General features: G+C 37.3%; 1 protein-coding gene across 14 annotated transcripts in view; it reads right to left on the reverse strand.

Annotated features, from left to right (window-relative positions):
- ABI3BP (ABI family member 3 binding protein) overlaps positions 1–23,624 on the reverse strand; it is a 250,305-nt gene that overhangs the window by 50,662 nt on the left and 176,019 nt on the right. For 8 of the 14 annotated variants that reach the window (XM_081235527.1, XM_081235530.1, XM_081235529.1 and 5 more), the window contains 9 exons: positions 23,516–23,563; positions 22,695–22,760; positions 20,414–20,488; positions 16,383–16,457; positions 10,309–10,368; positions 9,661–9,708; positions 8,753–8,833; positions 6,011–6,088; positions 1,511–1,576 (listed from right to left, as the gene is read on the reverse strand). In XM_081235527.1, the coding sequence (XP_081091653.1) occupies positions 1,511–1,576; positions 6,011–6,088; positions 8,753–8,833; positions 9,661–9,708; positions 10,309–10,368; positions 16,383–16,457; positions 20,414–20,488; positions 22,695–22,760; positions 23,516–23,563 (597 nt within the window). The remainder of the gene's footprint in view (positions 1–1,510; positions 1,577–6,010; positions 6,089–8,752; positions 8,834–9,660; positions 9,709–10,308; positions 10,369–16,382; positions 16,458–20,413; positions 20,489–22,694; positions 22,761–23,515; positions 23,564–23,624) is intronic. The other 6 variants (XM_081235522.1, XM_081235521.1, XM_081235519.1 and 3 more) reach the window with 2 other exon arrangements.

The following is a 23,624-nucleotide window of genomic DNA, read 5'->3' on the forward strand; positions in this document are numbered from 1 at the left end:
GAGTGAGTTCTGAAGCCAGACTGCTTGCCTTCGAATCCACTTCCTAGCCCTTCTTAAGCCTTAGCTTCCTCAGCCTTACCTCACAGGATGCATGGTTAGCACACCGTCACTGTTACCCATTATTGTTACTGTTTCCTTATTTTGTAGAAAGGTTTAATATAACCAGCCACACGTTAAATTCTCAACAGTTATCATGATAAAAATATCACATGGATGGGCTTCCCTGGTGGCACAGTGGTTGAGAGTCCGCCTGCCGATGCAGGGGACACAGGTTCATGCCCTGGTCCGGGAAGATCCCACATGCCGCGGAAAGGCTAGGCCTGTGAGCCATGGCCGCTGAGCCTGTGCTCCGCAACGGGAGAGGCCACAACAGTGAGAGGCCTGTGTACAGCAAAAAAAAAAAAAAAAAAAATCACATGGAGTTGGAGGATTATTCCAAAAAATATGGGCTCCTCCATAAATCAAAGAAAAATGTATTTGTTCTTTCTTCCATATGCCTGGAGAGATGTTCACTGGGAATGTTAGCTTATAAGCCATTTTTGTCATTTAGAACTTTAAAACTTCTTAGAATCACAGAGGAGAAAAGGGGAAGAAAACACCAGAGTCTCTGGCCAAACTTGTACGTTAGCATAGGAGTGATTTATATGGACCAAATCAACCCCCAAGTTAACTTTTCACTAACAAGCTCCAGTGAGGGAGATCCTAAATCCTTTGGTGAATTTAGTAGATTTAAAGTATTTTCTGGGAATTCCCTACCAGTCCAGTGGTTAGGGCTCAATGCTTTCACTGCTGGGGCCCAAGTTCGATCCCTGGTAAGGGAACTAAGTTCCTGCAAGATGCATGTCATGGCCAAAAAAAAAAAAAAAAAAAGTATTTTCCAGTTTATTATCACTTTACTTTGATGTTTACAACGTGTAAAATGTGTTTTTAATTTTTTTTTAATCTGAAAGAATCAAGTAAAAATATTCTGCCAGAACAAGAGCCTTTTATAATGGAAGAGGTCTTTTCTTAAAAGATAACATTTGAAACATGTAATATATCATAGCTAATGCTAATGCTATCTCTATAATTGCCATGGAAAACTGAAGGAGGAGGGGAGAGTGTGTGTGATTTATGCAAAAATACTACTTTAAAAATGCTTTTATATTGTTAAGCTTCCGTGGTGTTCTCTAAATCTGATTATCCTTAAAAATCTGTTAAGTCTTGCCACTTCCATGGATTCATTATTTCCTCTGTACTTACCCACAAGGATCAGAATTTTGTATGTAATTTATTTCAGTTTAAGGATATATAGCCTTCACTTGGTATATTTGGCTGTTTCAATATTTTTTTTTTTGGCAGTGCCATGCAGCATGTGGGATCCTAGTTCCCTGACCAGAGATTGAACCCGTGCCCCCTGCAGTGGAAGCGTGGAGTTTTAACCACTGGACCACCAGGGAATTCCTCAATACATTTTATATCTTCTTAGATATGCTGATTATTTAGGTCATCAGAAAGAGAAAAAACTTACCAGGTCTGATGTGTGGTTTGTCAGGTGTTCTGGGCTTCACAGGAGTTGTATACAATCTGTATGGTGCTGAAACAGAGGAAACGCTTCACATTTAATAACCAGCACTCCTGAGCTCAATAAATGGAGATTTAGTACGCTATAGACCAACAACTTGTACACTTTGCATGGAAGTATAAAGAATATTCTTAAATCTCCAAGTATGCATTACAGCATTGATGCTGAGGGAAAATAAAGCAAGTAAAAATATTCATGCCTGGAAATTAAAGATGCACATAATCAAAGTGAGGTAGGTCATTGGTAATGTGTGTTAAGGATTAGTCATCATTTAGTCCATGTTTTTCAGGGGCATTTATTTCACCACATGGTTGCTTAATATGGTAAACATATAAGCCAACCATCTACCCCTCCATCCATCCATGTGTCTGTCCATCTGTCCATCAACCCATCCATCCATCCATTCACATCTCTCAATTAGGGAGTTACTGTGAAACATTATTTTGCCAAAGGAGACAAATAATATTAAAGGCAGAAAGAAAAATATTTTTAGGTATGTAAGAAGAAGAGAGTAGAAACATGTGGTCTGTATCTAATTGTCTTAGCTCATGAACCCGGAAGTGAATACTCACTTAGTGCCATCCATTAAAGCTTTAGGGATGAGAGAAAATGACCTCTGGTGTCCTGCCCATCAAGAGAGGGTGAGCAAAGATCAAGAACTCAGACAGCCCTGGGACCAACATGCCACCTTGTTACTTCCTGCTTCTGTTATCCAGGGCCTGGCACAGTGAGGACCATTAATGAAGAGTTGTCAAATACATTTAAAAAATTAGTGACCACTGTAAGCAGACAAATTCATGAGAAACTCAGCTGAAATATTTTTGCTCCCTAAGCTTTTAAAGTGTGCATCCATCCTGGGATGTGTCTATCCTTGCCTTCCCTCCTCTGCCACCCTTGACACACCACATTGCCTCCTGCCACCAACTTTCTTGGTAATGCTTTAGCTAAGACTGGAAAAAATTTTCATGCAAACTTTGTTAAGTAGATTACACCATTTCAATGATTTTGTTCACATCTTGAATGGGTATTTATGTAACCATAAATCATCAAATGCCTTGCCTACCACATTAAAAAATATACCTGCAAAACAGATTATAATGTAGCTCATTTATAAACTTCCAATGAGAGGACTGATGAGTAGAATTTTGCCATACTCAGGCCAAAACCAGCAGACACATACTGAAATTCTCTGTAGGTTTAATGTGGGCCTTTCAAAGTGCAATAACTAGAGTGAACAGAGGTACTGATTTATTTTAAAATAATCAATTCTCACATGCCCTAAAATGTGTGATGATGATTTGTAAATGTTTTTCTTCAATTTTCTTTGAGAGTGGTAGGATTCCCTGTCAGTTGAACATATTTCAGCTTTCTCGTTAATTTCTTCAATGTTAGATTGCTTTTGCTTAAAGAAATATAAGAATCATGGCTCTTATTAGTATCATTCTACAACACATATGAATTTTAAAACTTTAGAAAAGAAACAGAGCAGAGTGCAGAAATAATCAGCACTACATTCATTATTTCAAAGCCACAGGATCAGAATTTTGGTTTTATTTTTTATACAGTCTTTACTTAAATCTTGAAAGAACTTCTTATAAAAGAGCTGAAATATAACTTATGTTTGGGCTGTGAGTTATTCACATAGATCATCACCAGATAACACATGGCCTTGAGAAAACTGCTTGAGGGTTTCAATTTTAAATTAAAAAAAAAAAGACAAAGGTGTATTGTGAGAATGCAACATTGTAAATATCATCTCCACATAGTTTTTGGTGACTAATAATAAAAATAATTTTAAAAGATGGCTTCATATCTAAAGAGTTTTATAAAAATTATTTTAAAAGAACACTAAAAATACTTGACAAAGATAACATCAAAAATAGACAAACAAGGATTACAGGAGAAATACCTTGAAGGACCTTTGTTTTGCCCAGTATAGGGAGAGGGAAAGAAGGTACAAGGTACAAGGGTACACCCAGGGACCCCTTATGCCCTGGGTGGCATGAGGATCAGGGGGCTGAAATAAGTAAAATAATCAAAATGTCCCCAGAATGCCTCTGGCCAAGTGGATTTCTACCATGGGTTGAGATGAGAGGGGAAAAGGAGAGAAGCTTGAATAGGTCAGGGTTTCGGTTATAGCTGCAGGGAATTGTACCAGCAAAGAAGCAAGAATGACACAGAGAAAATGTGCCGGAGATCCTACTAGTAGGTTCATGCTGTAGGCTTTAGGCACTAAGTTTCTTTGGAGCACTTGGGCCCCACTGCTGAGGGCTTGGAGACCAAAAAGCCACAAGGTCCTGGTACATGCGCGGGTGGAGTATGAAGACCAAGAGAAACAATTTCACCCCTACAGCATCTCTCAAATTGTTGTGTGCTGTCTTGCACATCTGATGCCTACTATTAGAAACAAAACACAACACAACAAAAATAATACAGTAGATTGACCTCCTTGTCCATAGAGCTCAGGCACGCATTTATGAGGGTTGGGTCAGAGGGTGATCCTAGGACACACAGTGTGCTGTTACTAAAGTTGACCCTCTACTCTCAAGAAGGGTTACTGGCCTGGACCAGGCTGGAAATGCATTTTTGGTGAGCCCACTTTAAAGAACCTTGGCATGAGTCTAGAAAAGTGTGAATCCCAGAGCTGCACAAGTTAGGCTCAAGCTAAGGATCTTCAGAACATAAGAAAGTAATTAAAATACAGTACATTATATAAATATGTTAAGACAATTCATAGAATGATATCAGATCCTGGATATACAACCAATCAACTGTGAAACTCATCTAATAAAACCATGTGCTAGAAGCAATTTGATAAAAATATTGATACTCCCATTAAAGTAAGAAAAAGCAAAACCAAGAAAAGAACAGGTTTATGATTTTTATCCTCAATTCTGAAATCTACAAAGCTTTAAAAAGCTGAAATCTTGGGGCTTCCCTGGTGGCGCAGTGGTTGAGAGTCTGCCTGCCGATGCAGGGGACACGGGTTCGTGCCCCGGCCCGTGAGCCATGGCCGCTGAGCCTGCGCGTCCGGAACCTGTGCTCCACAATGGGAGAGGCCACAACAGTGAGAGGCCCACGTACCGTAAAAAAAAAAAAAAAAAAAAAAAAAAGCTGAAGTCTTTTTCTCATTTGGCAATACAACCTGAGCTGAATAAAGTATTTACGCTGCTTATTGTAAATATTTATATGTTTTGCTGTAAAAACATCAATGTGTTTGATTATGAGAATCCAGCTATCTTCTATCAAGCCAGATATTAAAGAGGTTTGCAAAAACATTAAAAAATAAACATATAAAAATCAGGATGCAGTATGGATATAATAGGATTGAACACCTGCTGTTAATGGCTGAAGCTAGTAATGAGGGTGTGGGAGGGCTGTCATTATACTGGCTCCTTACTTCTGAATATATTAACTTTCATTTATTTAAAAAATAAGTAGAAAGGTAATAAAGTAAATAATAAAATAAACATTTAAACCATTATAAAAATTAAATGAAACAAGTTCAAAAGATTTACAAAATTTACAAGAACTGTCCTGTACCATAGAGAGTATTGTCAGTCATGTTTATTTAGAACAAGTACTGCTCTGCTTATTATAAAATATAGACCTTAAAATTAGATTTCTTTTATTATCATTTCCTCATATTGCTTTGTTTCTTCAAGAAATCTCCCTTCCCAATTATCAATAAATTTGTCTTACAACTCTTTAAAAATTATTTGCTCTTGTTTTTTTGGCTTTCTCCCATATGCTAGAGGTAGACATGGGCAAAAGAGGGTAATTAAGTGGAAAAAAGAAAAAAAGAAAATACTAGAAATCTGAAACTGGTTACAATCCAAGTAGGACAGAAAGATATAAAAAGGAAAGACTACCGAGAGCAAGAAGATGTGAGAGACAGCTCTGTGTAGGTGAGTTAACTTCCCAAAAAGTAGAAGGAAAAATAATATAAGGAGACCCCCGAATAAAGCTTCTCGGATGTTTTAATATTAATTCATCATTAAAAAATGATTTTTCTTGTTACGAGTTTCCTTTCTCAGGCCACAATACCAACGCGTTGATCAAGTTTGGGAGATGGGACAGAGGGAGAAAAGGAGAGAAAGGAGGAGAAGAAGGAGAAGGAGAAGGAAACAAAGATTCCTGTTTATCAGATGTGGAAAGTGAGGCAAAAGAAGGTCAAGCAAGGAGAAAACATGGGAGCTCTCTTTCTTAGTCATCAGCATGAAGCAGTCAACTATACATTCAAAAGCACAGCTTTAACTAAAGAAATTGTCTTTCCTACATTCAACTGGTATTCACACAAATATTCCTATTTGGCTGATGTCCTGTACCTATGAAATGAAAAAACTTAACTCACTGTGATGAAAAATTACATTCTTAAAAGAAAATTTTCTTCCTGCTTAAAAAAGAAGGAAAAGTTACTATCCAGAGGTGGGGAAATAGCATTACCCTGAGTTGTCTTTGCCAATTCAGTTGTTCGTGGAAACTTAGTTGTGAAGAGTTCTTGGGTGGATTGGTCTGTTTCTGCTGGGGGAAACACAGTAAGATGGCTGGCTTTAAATGATTATCATTATGAATGGGTCAAAAAGAAAACAAGCAAACCCTACTCTTTTCTATCCCGTGCAGTGATAAAAGGGTAAATTGCATTAATAACTATGCCCAATAACCATCGTATGTCAAAGATAATGGTATATTTTAATAACTCTCATTTATTATATTTACTGTCTTCTTGCACTATTATTTTAATGATTATTATAAGGATTTCAAAAGCTTTTAGTTCAGGATCATTGTTTCATGATACTGGACATGGTTATATTCTTGGATATGCCTCCTGTCTTTATGTATTATTGCCTTCATGTTTCCTCCCTATTTCATGAGCTCCACAAATTATTTAGGTGAGCTGGAAAAAAAATAGATCATAGAAAATAATGTGTATTTACACCATAGAAGAATAAATATCCTATTTATCTCATGTGAAAATCAAAGTTTGTTTATTGACATACTGGTGCATTACTCCTGACAAAATAAAAATAAGTATGGCAATACTCCCAGTCCCATATTATCTTGAAATCATTACAACATCATACCGACATAGCAAATTACACTGTTCACTTTGCTACATACTGGATCCAAGGAAATACTTGGTGCAAATAATATGTTGTCATCTTATTTTCTGCCTATTTTATAATCTGGATTCTGCTCCTAAGAGAGATTCTTGTGATAGTTGGCCCAGTAAATTGAGATACATTAAAAAAAAACAGGGAGTGGAATTTAGATAATTAGCACATCTAGCACTGGTTCTTGATAAGTACTTTTGACTTTGCCATGATGGGTAATGTTGACTTTGAGGGCCTAGGCTACAATAGATGAGTATTTGGTAATTAGGATACATTTGCTCATTCAGTTTAAATTTTTTTCCTTTGAAAAGGATTCCATTTTAATTTTTTTTTTTAAACCCACATTTGTTTATTTATTTATTTTTGGCTATGTTGGTTCTTCACTTCTGTGCGAGGGCTTTCTCTAGTTGTGGCAAGCGGGGGGTCACTCTTCATCGCAGTGCGCGGGCCTCTCACTATCGAGGCCTCTTTTGTTGCTGGAGCACAGGCTCCAGATGCGCAGGCTCAGTAGCCGTGGCTCACGGGCCCAGCTGCTCCGCGGCATGTGGGATCTTCCCAGACCAGGGCTCGAACCCGTGTCCCCTGCATTAGCAGGCAGACTCTCAACCACTGCGCCACCAGGGAAGCCCAAGGATTCCATTTTAAAATGTGATCAGTAACTTCATTTCAGCAGACACACACAAAGGATGGGTTTATCCGAAAACGGATGAAGGGAGGAAAATAAAGCCACTGATTTAAACAGCCATGTGGGATGTAGCATGGAGAGGGCAGAGAAGCCAACAAACACAAGCTGGCGACTCTTGTTTTCCAGTTCATCTTCAGCCAAGTGTCAGGCAAAATTGGGTTTCCCGCACAGTGAAGACATTGATGCTGAACTCTTCGAAAGCCTGGCCAGCTCATTCCAACCAACCTTACTGACTCATTCATACATCTGTGTTCCTCCAGGCTACCCGCATGCTCATCAGATTAGTCTGGCTGCCATTCTCTACCCTGTGTCTCTTCCCTATCTGTCTTTAACCTGAAAGAACCTTTCACACCTTTAACTTCAACTCTCATTCCAACTGGAATTCCCGGCATACATGTCACCTCCTCTGTGAAGCCTTCCCTGATAACCCCAGGTAGTTTCCTTGTTCAGCATGCTGCTCATTTCTCTATGAATTCATTGTATTGTATAACATGGGGGTGAATTCAAGGAGCTCTGGTGACTGAGTATGTGGGTTCCAATTTGGCTCTGACGTTAGCTGTATGGCTTAACCAGATTTTTTAATCTTTCTGTGCCTCAATTTTCTAAGCTGTAAAATGGGGCAAGTAATAGAAACTACCTCACAAAGTTGTTACATGCCTTAAATTTAAAAATACATGTACATGTAGAACACTGGGTAGCACAGAGGAAGCACAGCTACTGCTAAATCCTGTCTTCATATTAGATGGCGAGCTCTCCAGGGTAACCTTTAAAACAGTTTTATTTTGAAATTCCTATTGCTTGGTATTGCAATTAGCCCCCAAAAGATATTCAAATACTAGATGAAAGTTTTCTTCCCAAATGCAGTTCCAAATATGGAAAAAGCAATAAAAGAATATAGCATTGATATACTTTGGGAAGATTCTTATTTAAAAAAATAACTGGAGGGCTTCCCTGGTGGCGCAGTGGTTGGGAGTCCGCCTGCCAGTGCAGGGGACACAGGTTCGTGCCCCGGTCCAGGAGGATCCCATATGCCGCAGAACAGCTGGGCCCGTGAGCCATGGCCGCTGAGCCTGCGCATCCAGAGCCTGTGCTCCACAATGGGAGAGGCCACGGCAGTGAGAGGCCCGCGTACCGAAAAAAAAAAATTGGAATTTTGTCAAGATGTTTCAAAATATTCTCATTTTATATTAGAAATCAGCATAAATATTAGAAGGACAGATATACAGTTAATGTAAAAGAATCAAGTGAAATGGGTATTTTTTTACAATGATAAAAAGAGACCCTCTGTGGTTTGGAAATCTATGAACACAAATGTACATATGGCTAATTTAAGGGCAATTCCTAAAATGTTAAGTCCTCATTGGACTGAAATAGTAAAACAAAATTTACCCAGAGTGGTTTGTAGTTCCTCTTGACTAGACCTTGGTGAAATCATAGGAATGAAAGGGCTGCCTCGTGTCTCTAAAGGAGCTGAAAAGACAAGTACCAAGGTTGTCAATCTTTAGATTCAGAAGCCAGCACCCGGCCAGAATAATATTACATGAGATTCCTTTATTTGAAATAGAAAAGCAGAAAACATTAAGTGAGTCAGGAAGAAGAAAGTTAAGTGTGCATAGAACCTTCAGGAAGATGATTGTGGAACATTAGAATAATGGTTCTCAACTGTTTTCTCCACCACGATAGATAATAAATGACATTCAGTGCTTGACACACTCTATGACCATAGCTGGTTAAGATGGGTGTGGGTGAGACATGGTCCTTGGTCTGTCAGCTGCAGCTCTCCCATCCAAGAGAGCACATAGGATTACAACAGGAGAGAGAATATCATCACTGTAGCAAGCATCTGGCATCTGCTCAAGTTTATTTTTAAAAATAAACTGGTGGCAATCTTTAGTATTTTGACCAATATTAAGAATAATTACTTGCCAGTATCTTCCACAACATGCTAGTGGGTTATAACAACACAGCTGAGAACCACTAAACCAGCAGAAAAAGTTAACTTGGTGGGCATGAGTAAGGTGGAATCATTCTGAACACAGAGACAAATGGGGTAGGTGAGAATAGGCTCAGTAGTGAGCTGTCTTAAGTTGGTCTTCAGAGCAAACCTTTAGAACATTGTTGCCCTTCTATTTTGAAACCCCTGCCTTTCTATTTTGGAAAGAGTAAAAATAATGAGAATGAAACAATGAAGAGGACTGAGGACAGATGATGTTTCAATGTGATCATTTGAGAAAGACCTGCAATCTTGATGGCAGCCAGGAAAATAATTAGAGTGGGTCAAATGGGAAAACCATTACCTAGTGTTGTCTCTGGCAGATCAATTCTAAAGGTAACAGGTTGCAGAACTAGGCCAAAAGCAAACCAAAGAAATATATTTATGAGAATTACTACCTGGTGAAGTAAACCCAGTTTCTGTGTCTCTACAATGCACCCATTTGAACATTTAAACATTCTCTTAGAATCATAATAAATATGAGAAAGTTCTATACCTTAGGTGACACCCAGGGAACTTGGGTTCAACTAAACTTTAGTTCAACTAAAACTTTAAAGTTTTCGTTCACTGTCACTATGAAGAAAATTTGATTAGGCACCCATATTTTTAACTTAAAAGTATACCCACATTTGGAATGTAGCTATATTTACATTCTGAAAGAAGGTGAAAATGGTTAGCTCAGGTAATAATTATATCTTATAACTTTAGCATGATTTTCTATTCAACAAAAATACTTTCAGGGAAAATAAACTAATTATACACTATTCTCTCATGGGGAAAAATGTGTCAGGCAGATTGTATGATTAAACCTCCCCAAAAGAAATACACATTTTCTATCCATAATTTTCTCTGAACTTCTTCCACATCATAGTCATTCCAAAAATATATTTACCTTAAGAATAGTTTTCAAAAAATACACTTCCTAACTGGGAAAATAAAACAATTCATTTACCAGGTTCGCTCTGAGAGACTTCGGGGTCTGGTTTATGGGGAAGGAGCACATCTCTTGGAACTGAAAGAAAAAGATTATAAAACACTGTGCACTCTAAATGTCATACTTGGAGTGAAACTTAACCCATAGACCTAAAACCCTGGGAAGCATGAATGAAGCAAAGATGTTTTCACAGTGGCTAAAGGGCTAAGCCAAGAAGAGGACCATCTTTCTGAAATGGAAAAATGTCACTGTGTAGGAAAGGTTCTAATGGCAGTAAAACAAAGTTGGTCACCGGTCATTTTGAAGATTCTGTTGAGGGAAAAAAAAAAGGAAGAACAAACTAATGTAATGAAACACAAGGAGGTAGGTCTCCCTCAAGTTGTCTTCAAAGTAATAGGTCAGTTTTTGTCTGAAGTGGTTAGCTGCCATTTGATATTCCTGCTAAAATTCCACTGACAGCAACAGAAAATACATTATCTTAAAGAAATGGCCTGCAAATTGAGGAAAACAGGAAGAAAGGCAAAACTCTTGAATATCTAAGGGAAGAACAAAGTTTTATTCTAAAAGGCACTAACAGTCATTATGGGGAGAAAATAAAGCAGGAAGAATCAGTCACTCATTAGAAGATACCGAATGTAAAGTTCGTGAGAGTGCTTGTTACATAGTAAACGTTAGATAAATGTTGCCACTTTTGGCATTCTTAGTGATATGGCTTCTAGTATAATAGGTATTAAGTATAGGTATTAGGGCCTCCTGACATATAAGAACATGAAAACAAGGGAGAAAAATATACGCTAAACAATAATCATATTCAGTCCTGATATCCAGTATATTTTTAATGCCTGTGTCCAGTTCTACTTAGGCAAAATAAAATGGTAGGCCAGGAATTTGATACCTTATCTCTCATTGGGGAAAATACCAGGGTGATTTGCCTGTTGTTAATACCAGATTTCTATGGCAAATCTCCTTTCAGGAGCAAGATAACGTATTTCTTTAACTCAGTTTCCCTAAAAGGAGGTCCTTGTCAACCCTACTCACTCACTGAAAAGCTTTCCTACCACACCGAATTCATAAATACCCTTAGGTATGCAGTGCATCTTATATGGTGCCAGAGGAAAAAAATTAGGATTCAGGCTACAACTCTGCCTCTGAGAAAGATGAAGAAAACTTTTGTACCATGAGGTGGACAAGCACCACTTTATCATTACTGTAGAAATAGATGATATAAAATGGACATTCATTCTCTTTTATGGCTTTTGGGATCACATTTAACGTGCATATCACATCTGTTCTTAGTCTAGGCCACTAAGCAAGTGCGAGTGAAATCACAGTTGTGGGATTTGGTCCACTGAAAAGAAATGTGACTCCATTAGAACTTCTATGAGCTAAAGGGTAACCACCAGGGGAACTTGATATCTGGACTTTTTTGTAAAAAGGTAACTTCAAAAAGATTAGTGGTGGACAAAGTTAAAGAAAAACCATCACCATAGTGAACACTTCACCTTTGCTTTGTAGTATTTTTAAGGATTGAAGTGGTAAAATACGAGGCATTTCCAGTTGTAAATCAAACTAACTCTTATCTGGAGGGTGAGGGAGAAGGCATTTTGGTGTGCATCTGAGAAGGTCACGGCCATACAGAGCAGTCTGAGTTTATAAACATCCTAATTGGTTGCAGTGCTAGACTATACAGAGAGGAGCCAGATTAAGGAAAGGAGAAGCTAAAAAGAAATGTGCTACCAATAAATCCACCATATACTGTAAATACATGATTCACTGCATGCCTTAGTTTCCTGAGGAATTTAGACTAATGTGGATTCCTGCTGCTGCAATTGGCACTTTCTAACCATGAAGGGATGATTTAATAACTGCCATGCCAGACGTTCTAAAGCAGGTGAAATCAGTGGAAAGGAAAGAACTAGAAATATTCACAGGAAAGGGATATGAATCATTCTCTTTCTTGGTCAACGGCAGCTCCAACAAATGCAAAGTTATTTTTTTCTTTTTCCCAATGCGGCATTCCTCCGTATATTAAATTGAATAAGAGCATGATTCTTAAAACCAAGATCTTCCATGCTGGAGGAAACTTATCATTGTAAATCATGACAATTTATTAAGAAGGCAGTTTTGATTTCTTTATAAGATTACTTACCATTATTATATTTTAGACCCATTTGTATTAGCCAATGTACCATTTATATTAAATAACCAATTAACTTACCAGTTATATTAACTGTCTTTTTGAATAAAGGGCACGTTTCCAAAGAACAATTCAACTAACATGAGACAATTGTGAGTGGAAACGTCCAATATGGACAAATGTAAATGAATACGCATGAATGTTTTGCCAGAGTAGATGAGAGAATGAAGGTGTCGCTCTCTGATAGAGATGGTGGAATAAGGAACCTTCAGTAAGGTTTACCCATGAAATAGGCTACAAAGAGATTCTCTTCGAAAAGTAATACACATAGACCACACACCCTTTTCACCTCCAGATTCCCTCTTCCTTTATTCTAACCTTGTACTCTAAGGTCCAGTCTGAGAGGAAGCAGGTTTCCTGCCCTTTCAGAGACCACTTTCAGAGCTTTACCTGTGCTTGCTCTTGGGTCACCTTCCCTCCCATCTCCTCTGGGGCCTTTTACTTTCCATTATTTCTATTATCTTCTATTTTTCTCCGTTAGTCCATATTTCCATTTATCCATGAGTTCCTCCCTCTCTACCTATAAAACAGTTCAAATGCTCCAACATCCTAATATTAATAACCATTTCCTTGAGATGGCTTCCCCTTCAAACCATCCCTTTCTTGCTCTTATTCCTTTCATCTAAAAACTCTATCTGCTTCTATCTGCTTCCTGGTCTCTTAACTGCATCTCCTCTATTCACTGTGGACTGGCTTCCTGATCTCCTGCACCCACTCCTGCACCCATGGATCCATGAGGCCTCATCCATAGTTCTGAAGTTCAAAATGCTCTGAAGACAGAAAGTGTTTTTTTTTTTTTTTCTTAACTTATTTGACAGCAAAACCTGACTAGAACTGACCTGAGGCTATTTACAGTTTTTATTCATCCTGAGTAGTGTGACTGTTCATACTTCTCACTGCAGACTTATGAATATGCTTGTAATCGATGGTATATGTGCTGTTTTACCTTTCCAAAGTCTGAAAATTGCTGAATCCTGAAGCATTGGCCCACAGGTTTCAGATGCAGGCTTCTGGACCCACACTGTCAAGTCCAACAGCTCTTCTGACACCAGTCCACCTCACTGGCATTGACAGTTGTCCTTCCCTGTCTTGCCTTCCGAGTCCCTCTTTCCTGCTACTCTTAGATCTTTTGACAGCAAATTCTGCTGGCTCCTCTTCCTCTGTCTACTCTTTAAATATAACTGTGTCCCCTACGACTTTGATCTCTGATCTCTTATTTTCCCAGTCTGTACTTTCTCCTGGATGATGTCATTCACTCACAAGATTTAAGAACCTTCTATATGGAGACACATGACTCCCAAATCTACATCCTAAATATCGACCTCTGTTTAGATATCCAAAAATACATTTCAACCACCAGTCCTACTGGCCCTCCAAACCTAGCATGTACAAACACAAGCCTTTGTTCCTCCCTCTGTGTTCCCTGCCTTAGTTAATGGTATTATCATCTACCACCTGCCCAAGCTAGAAATCACAGTGTCATCCTTCTCTCCATAACACCAGTCAGTCATTGTCTACATCCTAGCAATTCCATCTCCAAAAGACATTTTAGCACTAGTCCCTTCTTTCCTAACTGCAAAAATGCTGATGTGTGACTGCAAACTAGAATTTGCCCGAGAGCAGTTACAGAACATTTGTAGGATTGGATAGCCTGCTGAAATCTAAACTTTTTTTGCCCCTGGTTTGCTCCCGATGACTGAAGTCTATCCAAATACTTCTGTGGTGACAGAAGTTACCACAAAGCCAAGACAGCCCTTGGTACAGAAACAATCTACAAAGAAGGCTCAGCTCTGTTGAGCCAGGCATCAGGGCAAGTCCTTTGCTCTGAATTCAAAAGCATTCCTCCAAGGCAGATCAAAAGAAAAGCCAGTTCTGTTTTGGTTCTGGACATGATGTGTGGGCTCAGTTTGTCTAGATTCCTCATTAAGTGTTGTAGATAATTCAACTGAGTGACTGAAAGATATTTTCTAAAGGCCTAACTGGATGAAACCTGTGTTATACCTAGAATGAAAGAGCTGTACAGATAATCCAAGACTGACTTATTTGGTACAGGTCTAAAAATTCAGTTTTGTCACTTCTGATATCTCTCAGTATAAATTTTGAGATAAACATTGTGTTAAAACATAACTATGTCCTGATTTCAGTACTACTTTCTACATTTTTATAGAGCTTCTATCTCTATAAAAAGGATAGAGATACAAGTACACATTAAGTTTACATGTAATTTACTCTGTTTTCTGAGGAGCCAGTAAACAAGGTTGTGGGCTCATTAGGATGCAAACCTGAGCCTAGATACAACCCCAAAACTGAATCCAGTCTGTTAAAACACTTGGGAGAACATTAAATAGTAGTAAAGATTGCCTGTGATTCTTCCCATAGCATCACACCCCTGGAGCAATAGGGGAACCCCTGATGGACACAATGGCAGGACCAACCCTAGGTTTAGAGACAGAATTCAATCTAAACATTTGGAATTGGAGAGTCAATAGAATAAGCTCAATGAAGGTTCCAGAGAGAGCGTTTGTGCTGTTGTTCCAGGGCTCAAACGTACAGGTCAGAGTGTCTGTGAAAAAGAAGGTGTTGATGGAATTAAGGCAAATCGTAGACATTTAAAAAAGAAGAAAATGTGGAACTATTAGATATATTGGTTTAATGAGATTATGTCATATCAGGACCAACAGTATTGCTTTCTCTAACAAAAAGTGAATATAATCACTCATATCTACTGTTGTTATCTGTAATGACTTCATTTCCATTACATATTTTTTCCTCAGTTGAAAACAAGAAGCTGACCTTTTGCAAGTGGGAAGATCAGCTTTTTCCTTATTGGCATTTATAATATTGACTGTTGCATTTAGCAGTACTAACTTAAAGTCTAGACTTTAAAGTCTAGCAAAAGAGGCTCTTTGCAGCCTATCACCACCTGCAACAACCTAGCCATCCCACAGTGGCAGTAACACCCTGTGCTTATACAACCTGGAAAACATGATAGCAAGTGAATTCACTTGCCTCCAAAATGCCATCATTTCAAGCTAGAGCTCAGAAATCCTTTGGTTCTAGTAATGTTCTATATGCTTCTAGGACCATCTAAGAATTTATAAATAATTGAACCTTAAAAAGGGGGGGGACTTATTGTATTTCTCAGATACTCTAGTTAAAAACTTGGTTTGGCTTATTAGTGAACTAACAGTGAACTAGTTAGTGAAGCTAACAGCAGCTTTGTACCGTCACTTGAGGAGCTAGAGAAATGTCTGGGTCCTTGCAGTCCCTACCTTGACTACTCCCACAAACACGAGATTATTCTCCCCATAAAGGGGCAAAAAGCCTTCTCAAATGACAGGCAAGAAATTGACCTGTAGCTAAAGAAATCTTTTTTTCCTGTGTGAAACAAATTTCTTGACTCAAGCAACTACTCCATGAATGGGTAAAATAGAATTTAAAAGGAGAAAAAAAAAAGACCCTCAATGCTGGATAGTATAAAATGTTTGAACCCAAGAAAAGGGTTAAACATCATTTCCTCCATTTGTAAAACATCATTTTATCATTTTTGTGGGAAAATCCCCAATTCTTTATTTTATCTTGGTGAAACGTGAGCACAGCATAGTTAACATTGGTAGGTTATTTTTTGGAAGTCAAAAAATAAGAGAATTTTAATTCTAGAAGAAGCATTCTACCCTTGGCATAATTCTCTGCCTTTGCATTATATCAACGACTTACCATATGAGCACTTAGATAATGCTTATGAACACTTTGAAATGATTATATCATGCATGATACAACGTGGTACCTGAACAGAAGTGAAACATGGACCTCACATTCATCAGTCCTCATGTTTCATTGCAGCAGAGTGTGACTGTAGAATGCATTTGGCTTAAACATGAAATAAAGCATTTACCAGGCTGAGTATAGGACACTTCTGGACTTGGTGATGTCTTTGGCTTCGGAGTAACACGCTGGAACACCTTAGGAGCTGAAAGAGAGAGCTCGGATCATGAGTCATTTGGTTTTAGCATCTCCCAGTCTTGCTTAACACATAAGATATGACAAAGTATAAGACTGATTACTGATTTTAAAAAAGTATTGAAATGGGATTTAGATGGAAAAATAAACCTTAAGCTCTAAAAATAGATCAGTTAGAATTCCAGATACTTTAAGAAAAATGAAATCTGAGAAACAGCAAAATTTGACTAAGCGTAAGAACAGGATGAATCATTTTTTAAAAACATCATTTCAGAAGAGATAGCAATTTATTAATGCAAGAGTGCTCTTCTTTTGTGGATGTTTGCTTGACTTCTTAAACCCATCCCCATGTCTTTCTGTGAAGATGAATTCAGTGAAGTCAGAATGGGAGCCCATGATGTATGGAAAAGAGCAGCTTAAAGTCAGCTCAGCAACGGCAGAAAGAGAAGTGGGCAACGGAATGGAATGGGTGGGCTCGCATTCTACATCCCCGGCAATTGTTAAGCTCTAAATAAACCTTTAAACGACATGTTCACAAACCAAAATTGTCTTTCCACAGCTGTTCCTTTGGAGTAACAAGGTGCTAATGTAATAGATACCAGGAAAAAAAAAAAGGTCTACTTTGTTTATAGCTCATTTATAGCTCATTTTACAATTTCAAAGGTACTTTCATAAGGATTATGCCCTTTGATTCTCACTGTAATGCTGAGAGGAAGGAATTATCAGCTTCACTTTAAAGCTATTTGCCTGGGGTCATGTGATCAATAAGCACCAGAGACAAGACTTGAACACTGAGGTCCAGACATGACCGCTAGGTCCCAACACTTGGGCTCGCTATATCCCAGCTCTGTAGGTCACATTTTAACTTGTTCCTCATTTTTTTAGGTGGAATTAATAAACCGGTCCTAACTGAAAGGGTGATTGTGAGAATTAAGTGTGAAATGTCAAAATGATGTGAAAGCTATTCCCCTATAAATATCTGTTTCCACTTCTGGAGAATCTTTACAAATTTGACATTGAAGGATCTGAGTATATTTTGCTTTTCACATTATTTGCCCCCTCAAGAATTAGGAGCAATTTTGATGGTTATAAGATTTCTAGATATAAAATCATTAACAGGACTGTTCACTATTACTTATGAACATAGGAATCTAAAAATCAAACCTGTATTTTAATGATAAAATATTCTTGATGGTTTCTTCCAAATTTTTGATCCCACTATCCCCTCAAATGCCAAATATAGTAAATTTAAATTTTGCTATCTAATTTATCAACATAGTTTAAGTACAAATGAGGTTGCATGCCCAATTACAGAATTTCATTCTGAAAATAGTGGTAGATGAATACATTGCATTGCTCTTTAAGTTGTACACACTATTGTTAGATGATGCCCTTATAGCCCAACAATAATAATTTGCATCTGATATTGATATTGCACATACGAACAGAACATTCTCCCATTCAAATGGCCATTTGAAATTCACAACAGCTAGCCAGGGGTAAAGAGGGAGTACTACTAGGGTTTAAATATTTGTTTTTGAACTACTGAGTGATACATATGTATACATACACAAATATCCTTGAAAGACTATAAAAATCTAGGGTATTGCTGGGATCTATTAATTAAAGCTCATATTTTCCTGGGTAAGAGAGATCCTAATTTCACCCACTTTTAAGAGGAATAAGTAGAGTGCATTTTTTCATGATCAATTTTCCAAATAGTCCGCTTACACTAGGTTGCCCTGACAAAGCTAGAAGTGTTTGGATTGTAGCTACTTTCCAGGGGAGATGCTGATAGGCTGGAGGTTTGCTCAGTTGGGACAGAATCAGGATGCTCTCTTGTTATAGTCTGCAGTCACTCCAGGGTTTCAGAGTGAGAGTGGAACCACTGAGCGTATGCATCTATCCATTCTGAAGTTGCTTACCTTGTCGAGGAAGGTTAGCTAAAGGTTTAAATCAAAATCAAACAAAGTTGAAACTTAGAATACAGTGTCATAATGGGAAATTAGAGTAAGCTCCTGAATTACTATATCGTATTTTTATAAGTACAGAGTACCGCTCAAAAAGATAAAATTATGAATAAGTCTTCCTTCTTAGTTCATATCTCCTTTACTTTTTAAAATGTTACTAATGAGGACTTTATATCTTCAATGTCTTAACTTCCAACACTTCTTGTTTCTCATCTTTTCTCTTATTTTCCATCATTCATTGTTTTATGCTTTCTTATTTCTTCCCATTTCTCCTTTTTCGGCCTCATTTGTTCTATGCTTTATATTCACATAAAAGATTGAGAGCTTCTTCTCGTGATTTTATCTGCTGATTTCTTAAAGTTAGATTTTAGTTTCCTATCCACAAATTTAATATACTTCCTTTGGTTTTAGTCTTGTTCTATTATTCATTACTTATTCACTAATCATCAATTATTTTTCCCAGTATTTCTTATATATTAATAGTTCAAATTTATTTCTTGTTATTATTTTAAATTTCTTATTCTTTCAGATGATTGTTGCTTTGGTATCTTCATCTACTTACATATCACACCCATATTATTTTTTAGCAAAGTTTTAGTAATTAAATAAAAACACATTTTAAAATACATTAAAGCAGATTTAAAATCATTAGCTAGATGTAGTACATGGAACTGTTTTTTTAAGGAGTTTTCCTTCAAAGTAATAGGTAAAATTTCTCTCAGAAATATTAAAGAAAGTGTTAATACCTCTCAGATATTAAAGACCATCCCCACATCTACAGTTTTTTTCTTTCAGTAGGGATACAGAGATATGATTAAAGAATTTGTGTTGGTAATTCAGAGCTACTACCTAGATCAAGCATAATTTTGATGCTGCTAACATTTTCCTTTCCCCAGACCATTGGTGATAGTTAGGGTTCCTTTCCTAGTAAATTGGGTAGGTGCACTTCATATGCTTTTTGGAAGTGGGCCATGTATAAAAAATAAATTTAGATTTAAGGGACTGGCCTAGACTATAACTTCCTTGACTACAGAAGGATGAAATTTTGTTTCACATTCCCAGTGTCTAGCACATTGTTTGGCGTGAGGTCAGCATGCAATATAGTTGTTAAGTGGCTAACTGATGAAATGAATTAGTTAATCAGCCACTTAAGCATCAAGGGTGGTACAATTTTAAATTAGGAGAGAAGAGAGACAGGAGATCAGTTGATTCATGACTGGGTATATGCTTGGAGTAGGGACCAATGTTAGAGATGTCTGGAAAAACTGATGGACTGCAGAGGCCGGATGAGGAAGAGGATAAAAATCGATGTAAAATGCTCAGGATCTGCAACAGATATAAATGAGAAACTGAAAGGAGGGAAAGATGAGCTTTCTTTGAGGCATGTCAATTTTATGGTAGCCTGAAATGGAGATCTGCCAAGTCAGTCAGAGGAATTGGACAAGATCTTGGTTGAGAAGTTAGGGTTAGAGTTAATCATTCAATCATTCAAGTAAGAGCTTTTTGAACAGAATAAAAAATAGTTTATAATGACTCTTGTTTAGGTCCTTCTCAAAATTCCTAGCAAAACAACCAAAGCACTATTATGTTACTATTTTATAGGAGAGGATATATATTAAAAATCTTCACGACCTAATGTTAAATAAAATTGACTGAAAGGCCAAAAAAAATTAGGTGATTGGCAGGGGGAGGACATTCAAGGACCATGGAAGGTTTTCTCAAGCTGCGAGAAGTAAAGGGAGTAGGCAGGCTACTCTTTTAAGAAATTCCATTCTCCTCCATCCCCCTCTCAAATAATATAACAAAAGGGAAGCTTCTGGAATAAGCTACTCCAATAATATACTTTTTGATAAAGTCTAAAAATAAATGTATATATTTATTAGGTTTCAAAGGAAGTCTTATTTTATAAGGGTTAAAAACCTAACTTGCTATAATTCAACAGAGTAACTCCGCTAACATCAAACTTTTCAGGCCAGAATATAAAATAAGTATTTACCTGGCTGTGTCGGTGGGATTCTTAGACGTGGAGATATTTTTGGTTTGGGAGGAGCTCGCGGTGTCTGCTTGGGCACTAAAAGAAAGGATATAGGTTCGGAGCCCTTGAGGTCTTCAAGAGTCACAGTACCTAAACCTCTAGGATCTCAGAGATGTTTGTTGAGTAATTGAAGACCTAAATACACAGCAGTTAAAGTTCCCAAAGAACCACAAAGTATAAGAAGGTAATTTTCTTATTATAATGGGAAAAAAAAAGGCAGCACATTAAAGATATCCAAGATATTCAGCTGGCAAATGAAACTGTTGGAATTTTAGAAATATCCACTTCAAATACCTATTAAATAGGTTAAAAATAAATTTCAGAATAAAATAATTCATCATTATAAGTTCACATCGCTTTATCAGAATAACCCAGTATATTTTAAGCGCAAAGAGATACAATTTCTTGTAAATAAAAAGCACATTACATTCCAAATATACCTAGAAAATGAATGTATCTTAATAGTGCTAATGGAAAAAAATTAATCTTGTTAAACAAAACACAATTTTTATTGGTCATATTGGAGAAGAAAAATTGAACAGAAATTGAAAGGATACATTATTGAAGAAAGTTATTCTTCTGCTGAGCAATTCCCAAAGAAGTACTAGGACACTCAGTGTAAAAAATCAATTATTTCTTCACCAAGAAAAGTTAATCCTGCTGGAGGAAAAGAATTATCAAATGAAAGATCGCAGCTTGTGGAAATACCTCGTTTGGTTGGGTTCAGTGTGTTTGGGATAAAGAAAGATAAGAAGAAATAAAATGGTTTTCAAGGTCACGGAGTTTCAGGCACCTTAAGAAAAGCTTGCTGAAAATAAGAGTTATAAGACAAAAGAAGAAGCTGAGTCTGTAGGGACTTCTTCCTGATAGTTAATCAAAATATACAAGGCATGCAATGGTTTCAGTGGAATCTTGTCGCCTGTGGAGAGATGAACAAGATATGTTGGAGATTACACTGGTTTAGGAGCCTGGAGCTGGGAGATTTAGAGTTCCCTTTGCGGATCACTCGGTCTACAACATTGGGTTCTTCATCCACAGTAACAGGATTTTTAAGAGCCCTTCCAACCCTAAAATTCTATACTTCTATGGTGTCCTTAGTCTTGTGATATTCTGACTCTGAACTGCTTTGCTTGCTGAAGTTCGTACTGATAGGCTATTTGCTTCCCCAGGGTATAAGAGACCATCTTGCAGGTAAAGGCATGTCATGAGGCAATTCTATAAAAAATGATTCAGAATGAGATTAGTATCACTGATAGTATCTACAATTAAATATTTCAATCATATTAACGATTAAAGCTATTTAAAAAAACTTTAGAAAATTAGAGATAATTGACTCAGATCCAGTTAATGCAGTCAGTGTGGAATTTTGGTAAAAATTAAACTGTAGAGTTTAATAGGCAAAGGATATTAACAGGATTTGACAGGAAATTTTAGAGGACAATGAATAAAATTAATATCCATATCTCCTTTGGAAATAGAGCTATATAAAATAGTTTAATGGCCATCAAAATACAAGTTTGGGCTTATTTATGATAAACTGACGTTCCAAGAGAGCCTGCAGATATTGAGAAAATTTTCCCTTGTAAGAAGCATATTTAGTTACCCGCACTGATGATTTGTTTTCCCATATTTCAAATTCCACCATCAGGTAAACCCTTATGACTTGCCAAGTAACCAGTTTGACTTCAGTTTCTCTTATTTGTATGCAGTGAAATGGCCAAACTGCCACAGGAAGGAGCAGTAGAAAGTAGTAAGGGACCTGAATAATGACAAGATGACCGACCAATTGTACCTCCTTTTGTGGAATGCTCCAGTATTTCTGGAGGTTTTGGTTAATCTTAAACAAATTAACTATCTTAAAATAGTTTTTATATGACCACAGACCTTGTAAAACTAGTCAAGATGATAAAGTATTTAAAATTGGGATATTTATATTTTAAAAAGAAGATAAATGTTCTTCCCCAGAAACATTACTATTTTCTGTATGAAAGACTTGCAGAGTAGCTGAGAGGTGTTTTTCAGTTATATCCTAAATAATGTTCACAACACTGCCATATGACTGGCTATAGATTATGGATAGAAGGAGGAGTGGGGCATCAGAAAGGTAGAGTCAAATACCGTGAGCAGTGATTAAGTTAGGGCTTCTGATAACTAGTAATAGTGCCCATATATATTGTCTTTCCATTCTTGTAAGTTCTGCAAACACGCACCTTCTACATGAAACAAAAAATAACGTATTTACCCGGTTCGGTCTGAGGCTCATCTGGGCTGGGTAGGATTACAGTTTGGGAAGGCAGAGGTGATGTTTCTACGGTAATTGAAGGAAAGTACCCAGGGTTACTATAGCACTTCACACACCTTGAGTACAGATGACAGAACAGATGGTGACAAGTAGATTTTAAAGAAAAAAAGAAAGCAAATTGCAAGTCTACAGCAAAATAGCACTCCTACTTCTTCATAATGCATTTAGTTTAAAAGCTGCTTAGAGATGCCAGGTTACAAAATACTTTCAAGGTAAGCAATAGCCTTACTTTTTAAATCCTCACTCCACACTAGTACATCCCCAACAGTGCTAGAAAGATAGGTTCAGGAGGAACCATAAGGAGAAAAATAAATAAAAAATGTAAGGCATAAGCCATTCAGCAGCATTGAATTTTGTTTAACTAATGAAGAAAAAAATCAAACATGTAAATGAATGTGATGAAATGAGTGTTAATGGAAAGTATGTTGCTAGGGCAGAAGGTATAAACGGATCATCATACAAAAAATATTACCTGAAGTATTCAACGTAATACCAAGCTGGCAGAATGTTTAACATTAGGAAAAAAGACACTTTAGATTTGACAGTTTCAGTGACTGAAGTAGAGAGAGACCAAGATCTAGATACAAAGCTGAATGGCAGAAGACACTTTTTGGACAATGGTTATGAATAGAAGCACCTAGAAAGAAAATTAACTGCCATGACAAAGAATGATGTTGCAACATGAATTCACAATGAGGGAGAACTTGGGTTCTCAGGTGATGGCGACAATGAGGGCAAAAACTGCCAGGGTGTGTCATTACCTAGCGTGGTCTCAGGTGGTTCAGACACATTTGTAATAGATTCCACAACTGTATCAAAACAAAGGAGAACAATTTTAAAAAGCTTAAGATGTTAGGCCACAGTCAAGTA

This window comes from Mesoplodon bidens, assembly GCF_964165515.1.
Source record: "Mesoplodon bidens genome assembly, chromosome: 5".
NCBI lineage: Eukaryota > Metazoa > Chordata > Mammalia > Artiodactyla > Ziphiidae > Mesoplodon > Mesoplodon bidens.